The sequence below is a fragment of the Cavia porcellus genome, unplaced genomic scaffold, assembly GCF_034190915.1.
Source record: "Cavia porcellus strain 051 isolate PalLab524CR breed Dunkin Hartley unplaced genomic scaffold, mCavPor4.1 scaffold_3, whole genome shotgun sequence".
Classification (NCBI taxonomy): domain Eukaryota; kingdom Metazoa; phylum Chordata; class Mammalia; order Rodentia; family Caviidae; genus Cavia; species Cavia porcellus.
Window position 1 is genome coordinate 68040396 of NW_026947486.1, and position 19303 is coordinate 68059698.

The 19303-nt window shown below is 34.7% G+C and overlaps 1 protein-coding gene across 3 annotated transcripts in view; it reads right to left on the reverse strand.

Annotated features, from left to right (window-relative positions):
* Window positions 1-19303, reverse strand: part of Col4a6 (collagen type IV alpha 6 chain) — a 381091-nt gene that overhangs the window by 326906 nt on the left and 34882 nt on the right. The window contains exon 3 of one of the 3 annotated variants that reach the window (XM_063246264.1): window positions 13765-13898. The exons of the other annotated variants lie outside the window; for them this stretch is intronic. Coding sequence (XP_063102334.1) covers window positions 13765-13800 — 36 coding nt within the window. The 5' untranslated portion in view covers window positions 13801-13898. The remainder of the gene's footprint in view (window positions 1-13764; window positions 13899-19303) is intronic. 3 annotated transcript variants of the gene reach the window in all.

Here is a 19303-nt window from a genome sequence, read left to right on the forward strand (position 1 = left end):
CCTCTGTTGTGGAATTCAGGTCAGAAACTCTGTATCCCCCACCTCCACCCTTCCTCCTACTCTTTCCACCCTCCCTTCTCAAGGACTCCCAAGAATGAATTCAGGACCTTGGAATGAAGACAGCAAAGGGAGCCTTTTCTTTAGTCATCTTAACGTGTATGCCTTGGTCTGGGTTTTTCCAAGTTGGGTGAATTCATCAAATGTGTCTGGACAGAGGAACTCTCTTATTAAGTGCACTCTAACACAAAGGTATTTTTCTTATCTAAAGTCTGGGGCCCAGTATGTGAACTCCTGACTGTGCGATACCTAGAGAAGCTGTTAACTCTTTCAGGACAGAAAGGCATGATCTAGCACTAAATTTACAGTAATAAATTACGATTCAATTGACTGGGAAATAAGGTTTGTAATTCAAAAACAGTTTGAGAGATTATATACTTAAGGTTTATAAAATAATGTCTTACTGAAGGTGACCAACCTGAAGAATTCAGTGTTAACTGGTAAGTCAGGTACACAATCAACGTAATTAATTCTACCTAGCCTCCCTCTTCTTTCTGCCTACCCAATTTCCATGTATTCTTCAAGGCCTAGCTCAAGTTTCATCTGAAGAAGGAAGGCTTCCTTGACTACCAAGGTGAGTGTGATCTTTCTCCTTTGATTACTTACTACTAGAGCTTGGCACACATTTCAAAATGTTTTTTTTACATTTGCAATGACTTTTCTGAATGTATATCAAAGGATTCTATAGAGAATCCAACTTTGGTGACAATAGGAGCTTTGCCCCGCAACTTGTATAAAGGCAATTGAACACAGTGGATTTTAAATCTGAAAGGATGAAGATCTCTTTTACTAAGCCAGACTCCAAGTATTTGTCAAGGTCTATCACAAATAAACATGTAATATATATACATAAGCACAGTGTGTTCACTAACCTAAACACAGTTTCAGGTCACAAATCCTCCAGCCCCCCCTTTTTTTTGTCAAATTTCTGTCCATAAAACCTCCCCTACAGAGATTCAGAATTAGCCATAATGGTGATAATCTGTATTGGGGGATTTCTTCAACTTCCCTAAAGGAAGATTTTTAAAATTTCATATTCATTAATTTTAATGTAGTTTTTATTGTTATTGATTAAATATAGTCCACCTTGAGTTTTTCTTGTATATTTTTGGTTATTTTTTGCTTAAAGTGGTCATTAAATTCCCAGATAATTGAGACTACCATATTCTATTTCTTTTCATGTGTCAGAGCCCCAGAATGCAATGCTGTGTGCATGGTTAACACTCCAAAAATAGCATTATATGAATGTAAAGTATTCAGGACATAAACATACTAGGTGAGGGCATGCATGGTGGAATATGCCTGTAATCCCTGTACTTGGGAAGCTGAGGCAAGAGGATCACTGAAAATTCGTAACCAGCCTGCTAGTCTTCATAGCGATTTAAAAGAACAGCCTGAACTACATAGCGAGAATCTGCCTCAAAAAAGAGTTAGGCTAAAAGTTAAACAGGAAACACACACACACACACACACACACACACACACACACACACACACACATATATATGTTTTTATACTGAATTATATCACCCATGTTTTGTACTTTTTTTTCTGTTACTGAGCATCAAACTCACAACCTTGTACTTGTCAGGCAGGCACTTATACTGCTAAGCTAAATCCCCAGCCACCTTTTACTTTTTATTTCATGATAGCATCTTGCTAAGTTGCCCAGGCTGGACTTGAACTTTTGGTCCTCCAGCCTCATTTGCAGTTATTCCTGATTAGGTAGATGAACCTCTGTCTATGTTTTCTGTGTCCTTGGTATTGACCACCCTCAGTGTAAACACATCTCTCTACAATTGATACTGAAAAAAATTACATTGAAATCCACTATTAATTTCCAGCTAGACAAAATGGATCATTTTAAAGGACTAATAAGCTAACATTTTGTTTCTAAATGAATAACCAGAAATTTATTGAGTCCTTTTACATATAAAACCACATACTATAAAATGCGAGAATTTAGTCTGCCAAACAAGTGACCTTAAAATTACTGCGCAGATAGGGGATTTAGCTCAGCGGTGTAAGCACCTGCCTGGCAAGTGCAAGGTCTTGAGTTCAATCCCTGTACCAACAAAACAAAACAAAACAAAATTACTGTGAAACACAGAACCACTAGCACTATGTGCAAAATAGTTAAAGCTCATTTTGTTAAAAAGTACTCTTTTCAACCTGCCCTCACAGCAAAAACTGACTCATTCTGAATCATTTTTTGCAAACCCTTGGCACTGCCATTCTATTTTAGGCGTTATCTGATTCTGAGTCACTTTACTTTTGCAATTACTTTTGCAAATTTTATATAGAGAATTAAACATTTGGAAATCTTAGGTCTAAGGAAGCCTAAGACATTGTCCATGGTTCTGCACATTTTTTCCTTGTGTCACTTTTGACAGTAAAATTTTTGAATACTTTTTCATGAAAATATTTTAAAATACATAAACTGAAACACTTAAGAGTGATTTCTATTATTGAAAGTTCAAGAACTAGCACAACTAATCCATTGTGTTAGAAACCAGGGTACTGGGATGTTGGAAACATTCTTTTTCTTTTTTCTAGGTGTTTGGCATATACCCAGTTATATTTGGCTTACAAAAATTCATTGGATGAGCTGGAGGTGTAGTTCAGTGCTTAGCTGACATGCACTAGTCTCTGGGTTGGATCCCACTACTGCTAAAAATTACTGAGCTATTTTCTGGGATGTTGGTAACTTTCTTGTTCATCGTTCCAGTGCTTGCCAGTTACACAATTATACGTGCTTTATAAAAATTCACTGAACTCTTATCTAGATGAATATTCTACTTTAATGTAAAAGTGCAAAAGTAAAATAACACATAAAGGATTACAAAATAAATCTAGTCCACTGAAATTCATTATTATGCACATATCCTAAGAAGTTTTCTCCCTAGTTTAAAATTCTAGATTGATAATCTAAGAAAAAAGATATTCAAAGATATATGAGACAGTATCTTCTTACTTCTGTGAGTTAATAATCTTATTGAAGAAAGAAGATCAACAAACCTAAAATTTGGGAAGTATATGGTACTTTTTAAGATCTAAAAGAGAGAGAGAGTACAGAGAAATAAGAAAAAGTTTTTCAGGGCTTTACTGACAGAGCAGAAGAATGTGGAATTCGGGCTATAAATGGAAGGATATGAACTGTTTGGATAATATGAGGGTAGAGAATCCTTTGTGGAGTATGAGCAGTTAAAGGCTTGGGAGGCATATCTGTAAAGCCATGGTCAAGGAAGTACATCAGTAGGTACAGAATAGGAAGGAGTGTTGAACTTGGATTTTTTATTAATACAAAACCACTGAAAATTGTTGAGCAAAGTAGTAAGAGAAAATGTTGTTTTAAGAATTTATCCAGTTTAATTTAACAAACATTTACTAAATGCTGGCTTGTTCACTCTATTATGCTAGCTTCTGGCCTGGTGAATGACTTCAAAGAATCTTTTTGAGTTTCTATTTTGTGTCTTCTGTAACTACTAGACATATTTAATTTATAAATTTCTTAATTTTATAATCTAATTTGTTCTAAATTTTTAATGGAGTGAAATGTGTCATAAACTAGAGAAGAAATTAAGCTTTATTCCAAAGGAATGTTTTAAAACCTGAAAAAAACCCACATATTTCACTCCATCAAAAAGAACTTATTTCCCATTTATAACACTAAGAATAGCACGATTTACATATAAATAATGATCATAAGGAATTTTTACCTGTATACGATATATCTCAATTTGTCTTTTTTACCAATCCCCTCATCCTTTCATTTCTTCTTACCTTCCTTATTTACAAAATTTTCTTTCCATTTTGTCCTTCTTTAATTTTTTTTAAATTTTGGAGGTAATAAAAAAAAAAAACAAAACAGAAGAGAACAAAGCAAATCAGACCAGAACAATGCAAGCAACACAGGTCTTCAATAGAAGACAAGAGGAAATCAACAGTGGCTACTGTAATGTCACATATTTTCTTTGATATAGTTGTCCATATCTTAACAGAGGAATCAAAAGCTATTTTGAAGAAAATGAGAGATTATGGTAGCCATTGTTGATTTCCTATCATTTTGTTTTGAAGTCCTATAATGATTTTATTATTTTGTTTTGATTGGTTTTATTCCATTGTGTTTTATTTTATTTTATTATGTGTGGATGATCATTTTATACTTAACACTTTTTCTTTTCCTTTTATTTCTTCCTCCCTACTTCCCCATTCATTTGAACCATTTTTTCCTATTTCATAATACCTATTATACACTTCGGTCCTTATTTACACTTTTGGCTTCCCACACCAAAGAAATAATATGATATTTACACATGAGTGACCAATATATTTCACTTAAGACTATGGCCTCAAGGTGTATCCATTTATCTAGAAATGACTCAAGCTTACACTTCTTTATGGCTGACTACTACTGCTACCCTCATCTTTTTTTATTCATTTCTCAGTTGATGGGCATTTAGGTTATATCCAAGATTTGCTATTACAAACTGCTGCTATAAACATGGGTCCATATATATATCACTGTGGTATGATATTTTTAATTCTTTTGGAAGATACTTGGAAGGGGAATAGCTGGATCAAATGGGACCTCTGATCCTAACTTTTTTAAAGGAATCTCCACACTGATTTCCACAGTGATTGCACAAGTTTACATTGCCAGCAACAGTGGAGAAGTGTTCCCTTTTCCTGTCAGAATTTGCTATTGGTTGATTTATTGATGATAGCCATTCTTTCTGGAATGAGATGGAGTCTCAACATTGTTTTAATTTTGCATCTCTTAAATGACCAGTGATGCTGAACATTTTTCATATATTTATTTGCCATTTTTATTTCTTCCTTCAAGAAGTGTGTATTCATCTAAGGTGTCCATCTTTGGATTGGGTCTTTGAATTTGAGAAGTCTTATTTTTTTCTATTTTTCAATATGTTCTAGATATTAGTCCCTTCTCTGAGGGACAATTGACTAAATTTTTTCCCACTATTGAGGTTATCTTTTTACTCTGTTGGTAATTTCTTCTGCTGTGAAAAAGCTTTTTTATAAGATGAGATCTCAGTTGTTGATACTTTGTGTTATTTCCCAGAGGATTGGAGTTTTGTTCATGAAATCATCAGTTACATTTATGTCTTCAAGAGTTCCTCCTATTCTCTCTTGCAATAAATTTAGTGTTTCTGTTTTACTTTAGTGCACAGTGAGAGACATGGGTCTAGTTTTGTTCTTTGTCATGTGGGAAGTCAGTTTTTCCACCACCATTTATTAAAGAAGCTGTCTTTTCTCAGTATATGTGTTTGGCCCATTTGTCAAAGAAAAGCTGCCAGAGTATATATAGCATTGTTACTTGATCTTCAAATCTGTTCTATCAATTCTCAGATCTGTTTTATTTTTTTTCCAGTACCATGCTGTTTTTATAACAGTAGCTTTGTAGTATAATTTCAGGTCAAGAATTGAGATGCTCCCAACCTTGTCTTTGTTGCCTAGGATTGCTTTTGCTATTCTAGATCTCTTCTGTTTCCATATGCATCTTAGGAATGTTTTCTCTAGTCCCATGAGGAAAGGCTTTCAAAGTAATTCTTGGAAGCATATATTATCCTGATTCCAAAACCAGAGAATGAATGAGCTGAAAAAGATAACTACAGGCCAGTCTCCTTAGTGAACATAGATGCAAAAAGCCTCAATAAGATACTGGCAAACAGAATACAGCAAATATCAAACTATTCTCCAGGAGCAAGTAGGATTCAACCTAAGGATATCACGATGCTTCAACATATGCAAATCAATAAGTATAACATGCCATAATATCAACAGAGCCAAAGACAAAAATCACATGATCATGATAATAGACGCAGAAAAAGCATTTGACAAAATCCAACACTTACTCATGATAAAAATGGTATCAGCAATTGAACTCAGGACCTCACTCTTGCCAGGTAGGTGCTGTGCCACTGAGCTATATAACCGGCCCCTAAATTTTTACTATATTTAAGTCAGACTTTTAAACCAATGTTTTCCAATCTTCCTTTTTATTAGTGCATATTAGTAACATACAATAGCAAAGTTCAATCTGTTATACTATGAATGTAAGCACGTTGAGTATTTTCTACACCATTAGCCCCTCTTCTTAAATTCTTCATGATATCTAATATTTGACAGTAGCAAATTCATTCCCTTTCAAACCAAACCTATAATAAAAAAAGAAACACACAACTGGGCATAAGGTGCACACCTATAATCCTAGCACATATGTGGTGTTGTAGACAGGGCTTACAAGGGAATAGATTTAGTACAGGACACATAATTTGTAGGATTATTTTAATTCACTTAAATTTATTTAATTTGACATTTATCCAAAAAGTCAAATACAGAAAAGTGCATAATATCTGACATACTACAGTCTGAAAGAATCTAGTTGAGGACCTGGATTCCACAACAATATCCCACTTAAGTCGAGCTGAAGATCTAGAGCCCATGGCAATGTGCCATGCAAATCTATATCAAGAATTTGCACTAGAAAGCCCAAAAATCATTGGCAGCAGCTAAATTATCTGCAGTGGACTGAAAGTGCTATGCTACCAGCCTGAGAGATCTGCATTGAAACCAGGAAGCAAGGTTCAAGGTAAAGACCAGCACTGCCCCAGAAAGAACTGTAGCCATCTTCAGCAATAACTGGGACCTAAAGCTCCTCAGACAATAAGAACAACTGAGTTCATTCCAGGGAAAACCAGAATGACAAGCTTATCTAGAAGAATCATGAGCATAACAATATCCCCCTCCAGTTCTGCTTTTTATGCTTCTGATAACAATCCTCATGTGAGCCGTCCACATCCAGCACCAAACTGATTCAGGTCAGCTGTGTGTCACAAGTTGACCATCAATTAATTCACCACACATGGCTAGAGCAGAAGGCTTTCTTTGGATTCAAGGCCAGTTTGTGCTATACGTTGAGTTTGAGTCTAGCCTGAGGTACAGAATAAGGCTTCTCACAAACAAACAGATCAAATTTAACAAAACCAAAAACAGAAAAGAAAAATTCATACACGAGAGAAGTGAAATTGCTCAAATTACAATATGAGTGAAAAGGCTGCTCAACCTCTTTTGAGGCTCAGAACCCTGGCACTTTGAGGAATACAGGAATAATTTGAAATTCAATACCATCTTTAAAGTGGTTGAAGTCAGAGCTGTCTTTGTATGTGGTATAATCATAGATGGAAAATTTTAAATTATATATATGTAAAAGTAATAGACACATTGCCATTAATTCCCATCAAAATACTGCCTATCCTCTCAAAAAACAAATATTTCATTATGATTGCCATCCTGACACAGTTGTTGACATCCTCTTTTGTGAACATCTATAATTGTGCTATCATGGCTGCTTAGATATTCTGTATCGATTCAAAACACTTATATTTCTTTATCATTTTGACTTTATGGAAGAGCTACAGGTTAGACAGTGCCAGCTCTGGTAAATAAGGTGAATAGGGAGACATCACAATGATTTTATGAGCATGCATTTCCATTAGATGGTATTCAGGAATAACAATCACTATTTTTTTCATCACGCTTCATAAAAGTACTTACAAAAAATAACTTCTACAGCTACTTCATAAAATGGCAAGAATTAAAGAATATGTCCAACATGAGAAAGAGTATTTTGAGAATGATTAATGCAATGTGTCTTTTACTGTAATAAATTTTTAAATTTAAAAATTCACTGTATATTTTGATCACATTGTAGTACAGAAACTCCAAAAATACTTGTTAAATATTGGTGTTGCACCACGACTGTATTATCAGCTTCTTTTCTTTTTGCTGTACATGTTTCACTCAAGCAAGCTTAGTTTTTCCACTACCATCAATGTCTTTGTTATCACTGTATCTATACCTAGGCTAAATCTCTATCAACAGTTGAGTATGGTAGCCCATTTTTTTAATTCCATCGTTCTTGGAAGCTGGAGAGGGCAGCTTAAGTACTTAGAAAGACCCTTTTCAAAATAAAAAAAACAATTGACAGAAACAAAGTGCTAGAAACGTAGGTTGGTCCAAAGAACTGGATTTAATGCCTGGTACTGATTAAAAAATACACTAAAATCTAGTAATTCCAACTGCCTTATGACTAATTTCACATGTATGAACTGAGACAAGGAACATCTCAAACTTACACTCAAATCTTACATCAAGTCTAATCCCATCAAAACTTTCTTCTCATATTATCTACACTAAACATTGGTGTCATTAACCCAGAAACCTAAGATGAGAGTGTTCAAAACAGAAAGATAAACATGCAACAGCAGAAAGATAACATGTCAACAATTAACCAATATGTAACAGTTATAACCATTAATGTAAATTGTCTCAATGCACCAATGAAAAGAAACAGACTGGCAGAATGGATCAACAAACAAAATACAACCATACGTTGTCTACAAGATACCCATCTAACCCAAAAGGATACCCACAGAATGAAAGTCAAAGGATGGAAAACAATACTTCATGCAACAGGAACCCCCTCCAAAAAAAGCAGAGGTGGCTATTCTGTTTGCAGACAATGTGAACTTCAAGCCAGTAATAATCAGAAGGGATAAAAGAAGGTCACTACATACCGGTTAGGGGAAAACCTCAAGAGGAAGAGATAACTATCTTAAATATATATGCACCAAATACCAGAGCCCCCAGTTATATAAAACAAGTACTAACAGAAATGAAAAAGCAAATTAACAGTTACACAATTCTAACAGGAGATCTTAACACATCATTGACACCAGTGGACAGATCAACCAGACAGAAAATCAGCAAAGAAATAAAAGAATTGAATCGCACCTGTGAACAAATGGACATAATAGACATATACAGAATATTCCACCCAACAACAACAGAATACACATTATTCTCAGAAGTGCATGGGTCATTCTCTAAAATAGACCATATATTAATTCAAAAAACATATTTAAATAAATGCAAAAGGGTTGAAATTATGCCTTGCATGCTATTGGACCACAGCGCTATGCAATTAGAAATTAATGATAAAAGATACTGCAAAATTCCCACAAACACATGGAAACTGAATAACACATTCTTGAGTAATTAGTGGATCCCAGAGCAAATTAAAGAAGAAATTAAACAATACCTACAAGAAAATGAAAACACAAATACAACTTACTGGAATCTGTGCAATACAATGAAAGCTGTCCTCAGAGGAAAATTTATTGCACTGAGTACACACATCAGGAAAACAGAATGAATAAAAATAAATAACCTGATGTTACACCTTAAACATCTAGAAAAAGAAGAGCAAGACAAGCCCAAAGCCAAAAGACGAGAAGAAATTATAAAAATCAGAGCAGAAATCAATGCAACAGAGACTAAAAAAACCCAAAAAACCAATAAATCAAAGAGTTGGTTCTTTGAAAGAATAAATAAAATTTACAAGCCCCTAGCCAACCTTATTACAAAAAGGGAAGAAAAAGCTCAAATTTACGCAATAAGGAACGAAAGAGAAGAAATCACTACAGACCTTATAGAAATACAGAAAATCATCAACACTTATTTTGAAAACCTCTACTCTCAAATGTTTGATAACACAGAGGAAATAGACAGATTCCTAGAAGCATACGAAGTACCAAAGCTAGGCCATAAAGATGTAAAACTGATGAATAACCCAATTTCTATTAATGAAATAAAAAATGTAATTAAATCTTTACCTAAAAAGAAGAGCCCAGTCCCAGACAGATTCACTGCAGAATTCTACAAGAAATACAAAGAAGACCTATGGCCAACACTCCTCAAACTCTTCAATGAAACTGAAACGGAAGCAATCCTTCCTAAATTGTTCCTAGAAGCAAATATTACTCTAGTATCAAAACCTGAAAAGGACCCAACTGTAAAAGAGAACTACAGAACAATCTCCATAATGAACACAGATGCAAAAATCCTCAATAAAATATTGGCAAATAGGATGCAGCAAATCATCAAGAAAATCATACACCATGACCAATTGGGATTCATCCCAGGCATGCAGGGATGGTTCAACATATATAAATTAATAGATGTAATACACTATATCAATAGAGCCAAAAGTAAGAATCACATGATCATTTCTATAGATGCAAAAAAAAGCTTTTGATAAGGTCCAACATTCATTTATGATAAGAACATTGCAGAAAATTGGAATAGATGGTCTTTACCTCAATATAATAAAGGCCGTCTATTGCAAACCAACAGCCAGTATCATACTAAATGGCCCAAAATTGAAGGCCTTTACTTTAAAATCAGGCACAAGACAAAGATGTCCCTTATCACCACTTGTATTTAATATAGTACTGGAAATTCTAGCCAGAGCAATTAGACAAGAGAGAGAAATAAAAGGCGTAAAGATAGGGAAACAAGAAATTAAGCTATCATTATTTGCAGATGACATGATACTCTATATAGAAGATCCCCAAACCTCCATTGAAAGACTCCTAGATATAATGAATAAATTCAGTAATGTAGGTGGATATAAAATCAATACTCAAAAATCAATAGCATTCCTATACACTAACAACAAAATCACAGAGAGAGAAATAAGAGAAGCCACACCCTTCACACTAGCAACCAGAAAAATGAAGGGGAATTACTCTCATGAAAGAAGTGAAAGACCTATACAGGGAAAATTATGATACACTGAAAAATGAAATTGAAGATGATCTCAGAAAATGGAAAAACATCCTTTGCTCATGGATAGGAAGAATAAATATTGTGAAAATGGCCATTCTCCCAAAACGTTTATACAGATTCAATGCAATCCCGATAAAAATACCATCAACATACCTCATAGAACACGAGAAATCACTCCTAAAATTCATCTTGAGCGAGAAGAGACCTACAATAGCAAGGACAGTTCTAAGCAGCAAAGGCAAGGCAGGAGGTATCACAATCCCTGACTTGAAGTTATACTACAAAGCAACTGTAGTAAAATCAACATGGTACTGGAATCAAAACAGAGCCGAAGATCAGTGGAATAGATTAGAAGATGCAACCACAACTACAAACACACTCAACCACCTTATCTTTGATAAAGGGGCCAAACATGTTCACTGGAAGAATGGCAGTTTCTTTAATAAATGGTGTTTGAAAAAATGGCTCTGCATATGCCGAAAACTAAAACTAGACTATCACCATGGCCATCACCATGTACTAAATTAAAATCTAAATGGATCAAAGATCTAAATATTAAAACAGAAACATTAAATCTATTGGAAGACAAAATGGGTAAAAACCTTGAAGACATAGGAGTAGGTAGAGAATTCATGAAAGGACTCAAACCGCAAGGGAAATTCTTCACAGAGTCAAAAACTGGGAACAACTCTTATTAAAAAGTTTCTGCACGTCAAAAGAAATCTCCAGCATAATGAAAAGAAAACCCACAAACTGGGAAAATATCTTAGTGAACTGCCCCTCATACAAAGGACTTCTCTCTAAAACACATAAAGAATTTTTAAAAAATCAGACCCCCAAAATTCAAAGACCCAGTTCAAAAATAGGGATCTGAGATGAATAAACAATTCTCAGATGAAGAAATACAAATGGCAAACAAATATATTAAAAATATTCATCATCATTAGTCATTAGAGAAATGCAAATTAAAACCACACTGAGATTTCATCTCACTCCTGAAAGAATGGCCAAGATGAAGAAAACCACCAAATAACAAAATGCTGGAGAGGCTGTGGGGAAAAAGGAACTCTCCTGCACTGTTGGTGGAAGTGTAGACTAGTGCAACCATTGTGGAGGTCATTCTGGAGGTTTCTCAGAAAACTGGGACTGGAAGCCCCATTTGACCCAGCTATACCACTTCTAGGCATATTCCAAGAAGAACTGAAAGCATCATACCACAGTGCTATATGTCCACCCATGTTTATAGCAGCACAATTTGTAATAGACAGATCTTGGAAACAACCTAAGTGCCCATCAACTGAGGAATGGATAAAAAAGTTGTGGTATTTTTATACAATGGAGTACTACTCATTTATAAAGAATGATCGCATTGAGACATTTATAAATAAATGGACACAGCTTGAGACCATACTCATAAGTGAAATAAATCAAACTCACATGTATAAATACCGAATAGTTTCCCTAGTGTAAGAAATGATAAGAATACATAAAAGTATGTTGTAATCATGATTCCCAATCATATTGGCTTGAAGCCATATAATGTTTTCACTCATTAATTGCAATGATTTTAACCTGGGTTGTTCGATTTTAGTACCTGTGATAGTACGAATAGCTATTTTGAAGAAAACAACACAATATAAAAGCTAGTGCTGATTTAATATAATCTTGTTTTGAAGTCCCATCAAGCTGTGGTACATCTGTTTCCACTGGTTTTTAACATGTTGTATCTTACTATATTTCACTATATGCAATAGTGTAAACAAAACTTTTTATGGGCAAAAAGATAATATAGAAACTGTTGTTCATTTTCTATTAGTTGGTTCTAAATACCCTGTAATTCTTTCATTCTCTTGAAGGGCTTCACACCGTTTTGATATGCTTGATGCTATAGCATACGAAGTTACACTCAAATAATTCAAGGAAAGAGGCACTATTGCGACTACTAGTATGTTAGATTATCTGGTGGTGAAACACAATGATGCTTAAATTGTTCGGTTCTGACCTGTATTGTTCTGTTACAATGTCCTCTTTTATCTCAATCTCCCCCCTTTTTAAAAATTAATCTATTTTCTCTCATATTTAATTAAGGGAAATTTAAATTAAAAAATAGTGGGACATATTATAGTAACTTTTTTTGTTTTCCTATTAACCTGATTTGAACCCCAGTATTGCTCTCCCCATCTTGTTCAGATTATTCTACATTCTATTTTGTTTGATAGTATCAAGTTTGAGGGTATAGGCAACCACTCTGAATGCAATAAGATATACTATAATGTCCATTATGGTTTGACAATTATCTTTTTTTGAAGTCCTATATGGTCTTCAGTGTAGGTTTTATTGGTCTTGTTCTGTACTGTTTTGATCAATTCTATTATACCTGATGATATAGCCAACTCAATTTAAAAATAGCAAGAGTCACAATGGTAACCACTTTTGATCACCTGGTATTCTATTTTTGCATCATGTACTATGCCCACTCTTCTGCTCTAACTGACTCTGTTTTGCTTAGTCACATTTGATTTTATTCTCCTCAAAAAAAGTAATAAGAACTGTGGGAATAATAAAACCCCAAAAGTGTAATTGTTATTGTAAAAAAGAGAGGAAAAGAAGGCGGACTATGGGATATAACCGCAAGTATGTTTGAATGTGTAGGATGGAAAACCATATTACTGAGTTTTTGTTGGATCATTGAACTTAACAGTCTCCAATCTCACTGTATGAATGTTCACTTTATATGCTTTAATTCTGTAATTTGGACAACGGTTTCTAGGAAGACAATATGTAACCTGTTAACTAGTTATTTCTTACTGTATATTTTTTCTTGAAATTCTGTATTACGTGTACCCTTTTACTGCTTTGTTTTTATGTCCTCTCTTTTTTCTCTTTAAATAAAAAAGTGTAAAAAAATAAGCATAATGCTGAGCCTAGATGGTCCCCCTGCTGAATTATAGACCTCTGAATATTCCTCTAGCCCTTCCTATCACAATATGCATGCACTGCATTGTACACACCCAATAATTGGGGCTAGTTTAGAGTATCTGGATCTTTGCTCACCTTTTGGCACTGACTTTCCAGCTCCCCATCATGCATTACTAAATTTGCCTCTGTGTCTTATTTCATCCTTTTGCCATCCCTCGCATACAGGCACTTGGGGTTCTTGACCAGGCTCCCAATACTTAGGAATCAATCTAACAAAGGAAGTAAAAGAGTCATACATTGAAAATTACAGTACTCTGGAAAAGGAGATCAAGGAAAATATTAGACAATGAAAAGATATCCCTTGTTCATGGATAGGAAAATCCAGCGTAAGGAAAACTCCCAAAATTGCTACTCAGATTTAGTGCAATCCCAATCAAAATACCATTATTATACCTCAGAAAAATAGAAAATACCCTCCTAAAATTCACTGATCTTTTTAATTGAAACTCTTCACAGTAGTAAGTATGGATGGGAAAGCATCAAGTAGAGATTGGCTTGAATATTGGTGTTATTTCTGAAAGTTAGGCTCTTTTCAAGAACAACAACAATATGATCAACCTTGAAGAACGATTATATTTTTTCATTGAATGACTAATGAGACTCCACCCAACAATGTTTTTCCTAGATTAGACATAACCAAACCTTCTATTTGTATCAAGCAGCTCATCCCAGGTTTGTCTAGTGAAATCTTCCTCAAGATTTCTCTGTTATCATTTGGGAAATCATAAGGAAAAGTAAAAAAAAAAAAACCTGAAATTAAGGAAGCAGCAGTTCAGAGGATGTTTGCAAAGTGATCAGTATGTTTTGTTAAAGTTTCCATCTCCAAAGCAGGACTCAAACTTCTGGAGCTAGTGATATTCTCTCCACAAGTAGTCAAAGAGGTATAACAACAAAACCCGAAGAAACTATGGTTGTGTGTCTACTAAGTCAATGAGATGTTTATCATTTGTTTGCTTCCATAATTTTGTAATGTTGAGTTAGTTGTTTAATACATTTCATGTTTAGTGAGCACCTACTCAAAACAAAAATATTTTAGTTAATGCTTCTGTAAGGATATAATAAAACAGTTTAAGTACTTGATATTTTCATTGCAGACAAGGTGGTATATGTATAAATCAGATGATAACACAAATGAATAGATGGTTGGTTTACTAGAGTTTTTTCTGAAGGTAGTAGTATATAACTTTTAAATTAAACAAGGACATAAAAATTGCTAGTTGGAGTTGGGCATAATGGCACACTCCTGTAATTTCAGTGCTCAGGAGGCTGAGGCAAGAGTATCATTGAAAGTTCGACCCACCAGCCTGGGCTACAAAGTGAGCCCACGGACAGCCTAAACCACATAGCAAGACCCTCTCACAAAGGCAAAAAAATAAATTGCTGGTTGGCACAAGATATTTCTGAATAAAACATGGTAGATTAGAGAAATGTCTAAATTGTATTGTAATTTAAAAGATCATAGCTTAACTCAGGACTTTCAACTTGGTTGACTAGAGGAGGAGTCACATGAGAGGTATCCATAGACTCACTGAAGACATAAAAACCCTGTAGTAGAGGACGTTCTTAAATCCTGAATCAAATTAGTTGGAAAGATGATATATGTATCACTTGAAGATCTTCTAGCCTTTAAAGTTTGTGCAGAGAAGTGAGCTATAATTCCAATAGGTTTATTGTTATATGTGACTTTTTGGTTCTCTCTGACAGCTTTCAAAATTCTGGGTATTTACTGTTGTTGCTGTTGAACATCTAGGCTCTTAATTATGATGCGTCTTGGGAGTTTCGTTTCATTATGGTCCTCTGTAAGTCTCACTTAATTTGTATTTGAACTCTGCTCATATTTGTGTTTTTAATTACGATTTCTGTAAATAAATTGTTTCATGTGTATTATATTTTACTTTCTAAACTACTCATAGATCAGACTTCTTAGTTTCACCTGATAACTGTTGGATGTATTTTCTAGTCTCTTTTCATTTTTGAGGCTTCTCTGAGTACTTCATCACAATTTATTATTTTATCCTCAGTTTCAGAAACCTGTCTTCACAATTTATGAATTCTATATATTTTTATATCTGGTATTTCTGTCTGATAACTTTTCATGAATTATATATCTTTGGTAAATTTTTCATTCATGTTTTGCACCATTTTGTTTAGCTCTTTCAATTTTTAATTTGGTTCCCCTGATTCATGTTAGTTATTTTGTATGATAATTCCATAATCTTCTGGGTTATATTGCTTTGAACTCACCAAATTTCTGTATTTCTTCCTTAAACAGTTTGCAGAGCTCCACTACCTGGTATTTGTTTTTTCTCTCCATCTGTGCTCCCTGGATTTGCCTTGGGATAGTTGAGGGATTTGGGGGAGTCTTTTATTGCCTTATTTTTTCCAGATTCTGTGTGTATGTATCCGTCCTGCCCCCGTTTTTGTTTTATTTTGTGGTGCCAAGATTTGAAATCAAGTATAATGAGGAGTGCTTATAATTGACATGAAGGCATTTTTTGGTGAGGCACTGCCTTCTTTTTATATGTTTTCAGTTTTATTCAACCAGATAGTACTTACTCCAGCTATTTAATTTGTGGAATTGTGGCTCTTGTCCATGTATTTTGAGGTAAGAATTACTTCTGGTTTTAACAGCATCGATAGATTCTACCACACAATCATTATTTGTGGTAGACCTTGCAGTTATAATTTCACTTTTTACCAATATTTTTTGCACCCTATGTTAAATTTTTGTTAAAAGTTATTCTGCAATATGGCAGGAAAAGTGAAAGACAGTGATTGATAAGTGGGTGAAAGTCTGTGAGAGTGAAAATCTGTGAGGGGGTAGTATAAAAAGGTAATAGTATCTAAAATAATTAGATGTGGGGTCAGATTCCATTGGATGACTTTTAATTACATTGAAGGTCTAGTGTTGGATTGATGAAGGTAATTTTTGGGGTGAGGGTGAGATATAGGAAGAAGTAAGTATACTTCAGAATTGAGGCAAGGTAAGAGATAGTTTTGAAGGTGTTGAAATATTTGTACTCTTGTAAAGTGGACAAGGGCTAAAGGAACACATGTGATTAAGTTTAAAAAAAGGGGTGCGGGGGAGAACAAAAAGAATAGAATAGATAGCATGGGGGATTAATCCAAGAGAAATTAGGAGTGACTGAGGGAGAAACAGTATAATATTGTAAACTAAAACTTTGAAAGGAAGAATATAGAAAAGTGAAAGAAACAAGTAAAAGTAAGATAGTAGTATTATAATAGGAGCTTGAGTTAAAGAAAATAAATAGGGAGATGAAAACAAAGAGAGAAAGTAAACACCAACTAAACTGAAGCAAACCCCCACTCCCCCCCCCCAAAAAAAAAGACTACACACACATGCACAAAGATATCCAGCAGGAACTCAATTCAAATATTACAAGACAATGTATATGTAATTAATATGGCGCAGTTTTGTCAAAAATCCTGAATGTTCACACCATTCTCCTCTTGCTTCGATTGCTAAAGGGCTATATGCAGTCACACTATTATCACTTCCTTCCATTCCATTGCCAAGATCAGTGCTGGTCTCAGGAATTTACTCCACTAGCTCTCAGGCAGAATCTGTTATTGTCCTTAGTCTTGGCTTAGGACCACCCCTCAACCAGGAGTGATGACAGAATTTGCAGGAAGGTTTACTTGCTGCTGGAAGACCCCAGAATCCAGGGCATGCTCAAACTCTAGCAAGGGTCTTTATAAATCTGTGAATATGTTCATCCACTATCTCTGAGTGATCCACAGGAGACAATAGCAGCTATTGGAACTGTGGGGATCTGCAATTCACTGTAAAGCAGAAGTTTACAGAGTCTGAGGTTCAATAATGTGTGCCTGTGGGAATATACAGTTCCTGTACACCCCTTTGTTCTCTCTCAGCGTTATGATTTATGTTTGGTTGTTTCCCAAGCCTCATACAGTCATGAAAACAGCTGAATGTAGCATTTATGATTGGTTCATTGTCTAGCACTGGGATTGGTGATGTGAGTGCTGTATCCGCCCAGGGCTGGTTATTGGCATACAATATAACTCAGAGGAGGAAGTGTGCTTTTCCCTTTTTTGCCCTTTTTATTCTTATTGCTTGCAGTTGCCATGAACAGCTGCCCCTAAGCCCCACAACCCTGCCTTGGAATTAGTTGAGTATGGACTGAAACCTCCAAAAATTGTAAGCTAAATAAACCTTTCCTTCCATCATTTTGAGTGTCAGGTATTTTGTGTCAATGATGAGAGAAAAGTAACCAAGACACTCAGCCTGTGATAGAGGCAGTAGTTCCCTTGCCCTTCATGAACATTGGTGAGGATGCCACAAGGCTGCAGCATTCCCCTGTGTTTGAATTAGAGGTGACGGGGGGGGGGGGAGGGTGATATATATATATATATATATATATATATATATATATATATATATTCTGACCCGAGAGCTCAGTGTCTCAATGCTTTTTTGTCATCCTTTTCATCCCTCAGACTATGTTCTCTTAATGTCTGCTGTTGGAAGAGACAGGCTGGAAAGATACAGACCAGGCATACAGGCTCTATTTCTTCCTACCAGTAATCTACTTGTTAGATTTGATCTACAAATCTAACCAAATTTCTAAACCTAAAAGCAAACAACTTGCAACCCAGATTGACATACCAGACATAAGTTTTCGTGAGAATAGATATCAAAATAGGGCCATTTTATTGAAAAGAACTATAAAAAATATGTGTGAATACCAAATCAGCTCCAAGAAAATGCTCAAGAAAAATCCTACACAAAAACAGTGGAACCACCATGGCCCAAAATGCAGATGTAACAACTACATAATGTAAAAAGAAGATAAGAAAAGAAAATAAAAACAGTGTCAATAACAGAGTAACAGCATACTCAGTAATATCTCTCAATACCAGTGGCCTCAACTCTCTATTTAAAAGACACAGATTGGTAGGATGGATAAAAAAACCCAGCATCCAATAATATGTTGCATTTATGAAACTTATCTAATACAAAAAGTTATTCATATTCTAAACACTTAAGAATAGAAAAAAATACTTTATGCACCAGGTCCTCTAAAACTAGGATGGATGGCAATTTTAATTTCAAAATAAATTTCAAGCTAAAAATGATCAAAAAAGACAAAACAGTTCAATATTCTTAATAAGCATAGTTGCAAACATCTTCAAGATATTAGGAAATAGACTGTAACACATCAGCTAAAGGATCATGCATAGTGACAAAATAAGTTTCATACCAGGAGTGCAAGAATGGCTCAACATATGTTCATCAAAAATTGTAATACACTACATAAACAGAAGCAGAGAAAAACCCCACATGATCACATCCATAGATGTAAAGAAAGCTTTCAAATAAAACCCCAGCACCCATTCAAAATGAAGATCCTTAAAAAGGAAGGTATGGAAAGACCTTACTTGAATGTGATAAAAGGTATTCATGACAAATTCATGACCAACATCATATTAAATTGGAAATAAAATAAAAAATTACACTTTAAAATCAGAAACAAGACAAGGATGTTCACTATCACAACTTCTGTTCAACATAGTACGGGAAACATTAGCTAGCTAATTCAGATGAGAGAAAGAAATAAAATCATTATTTGTA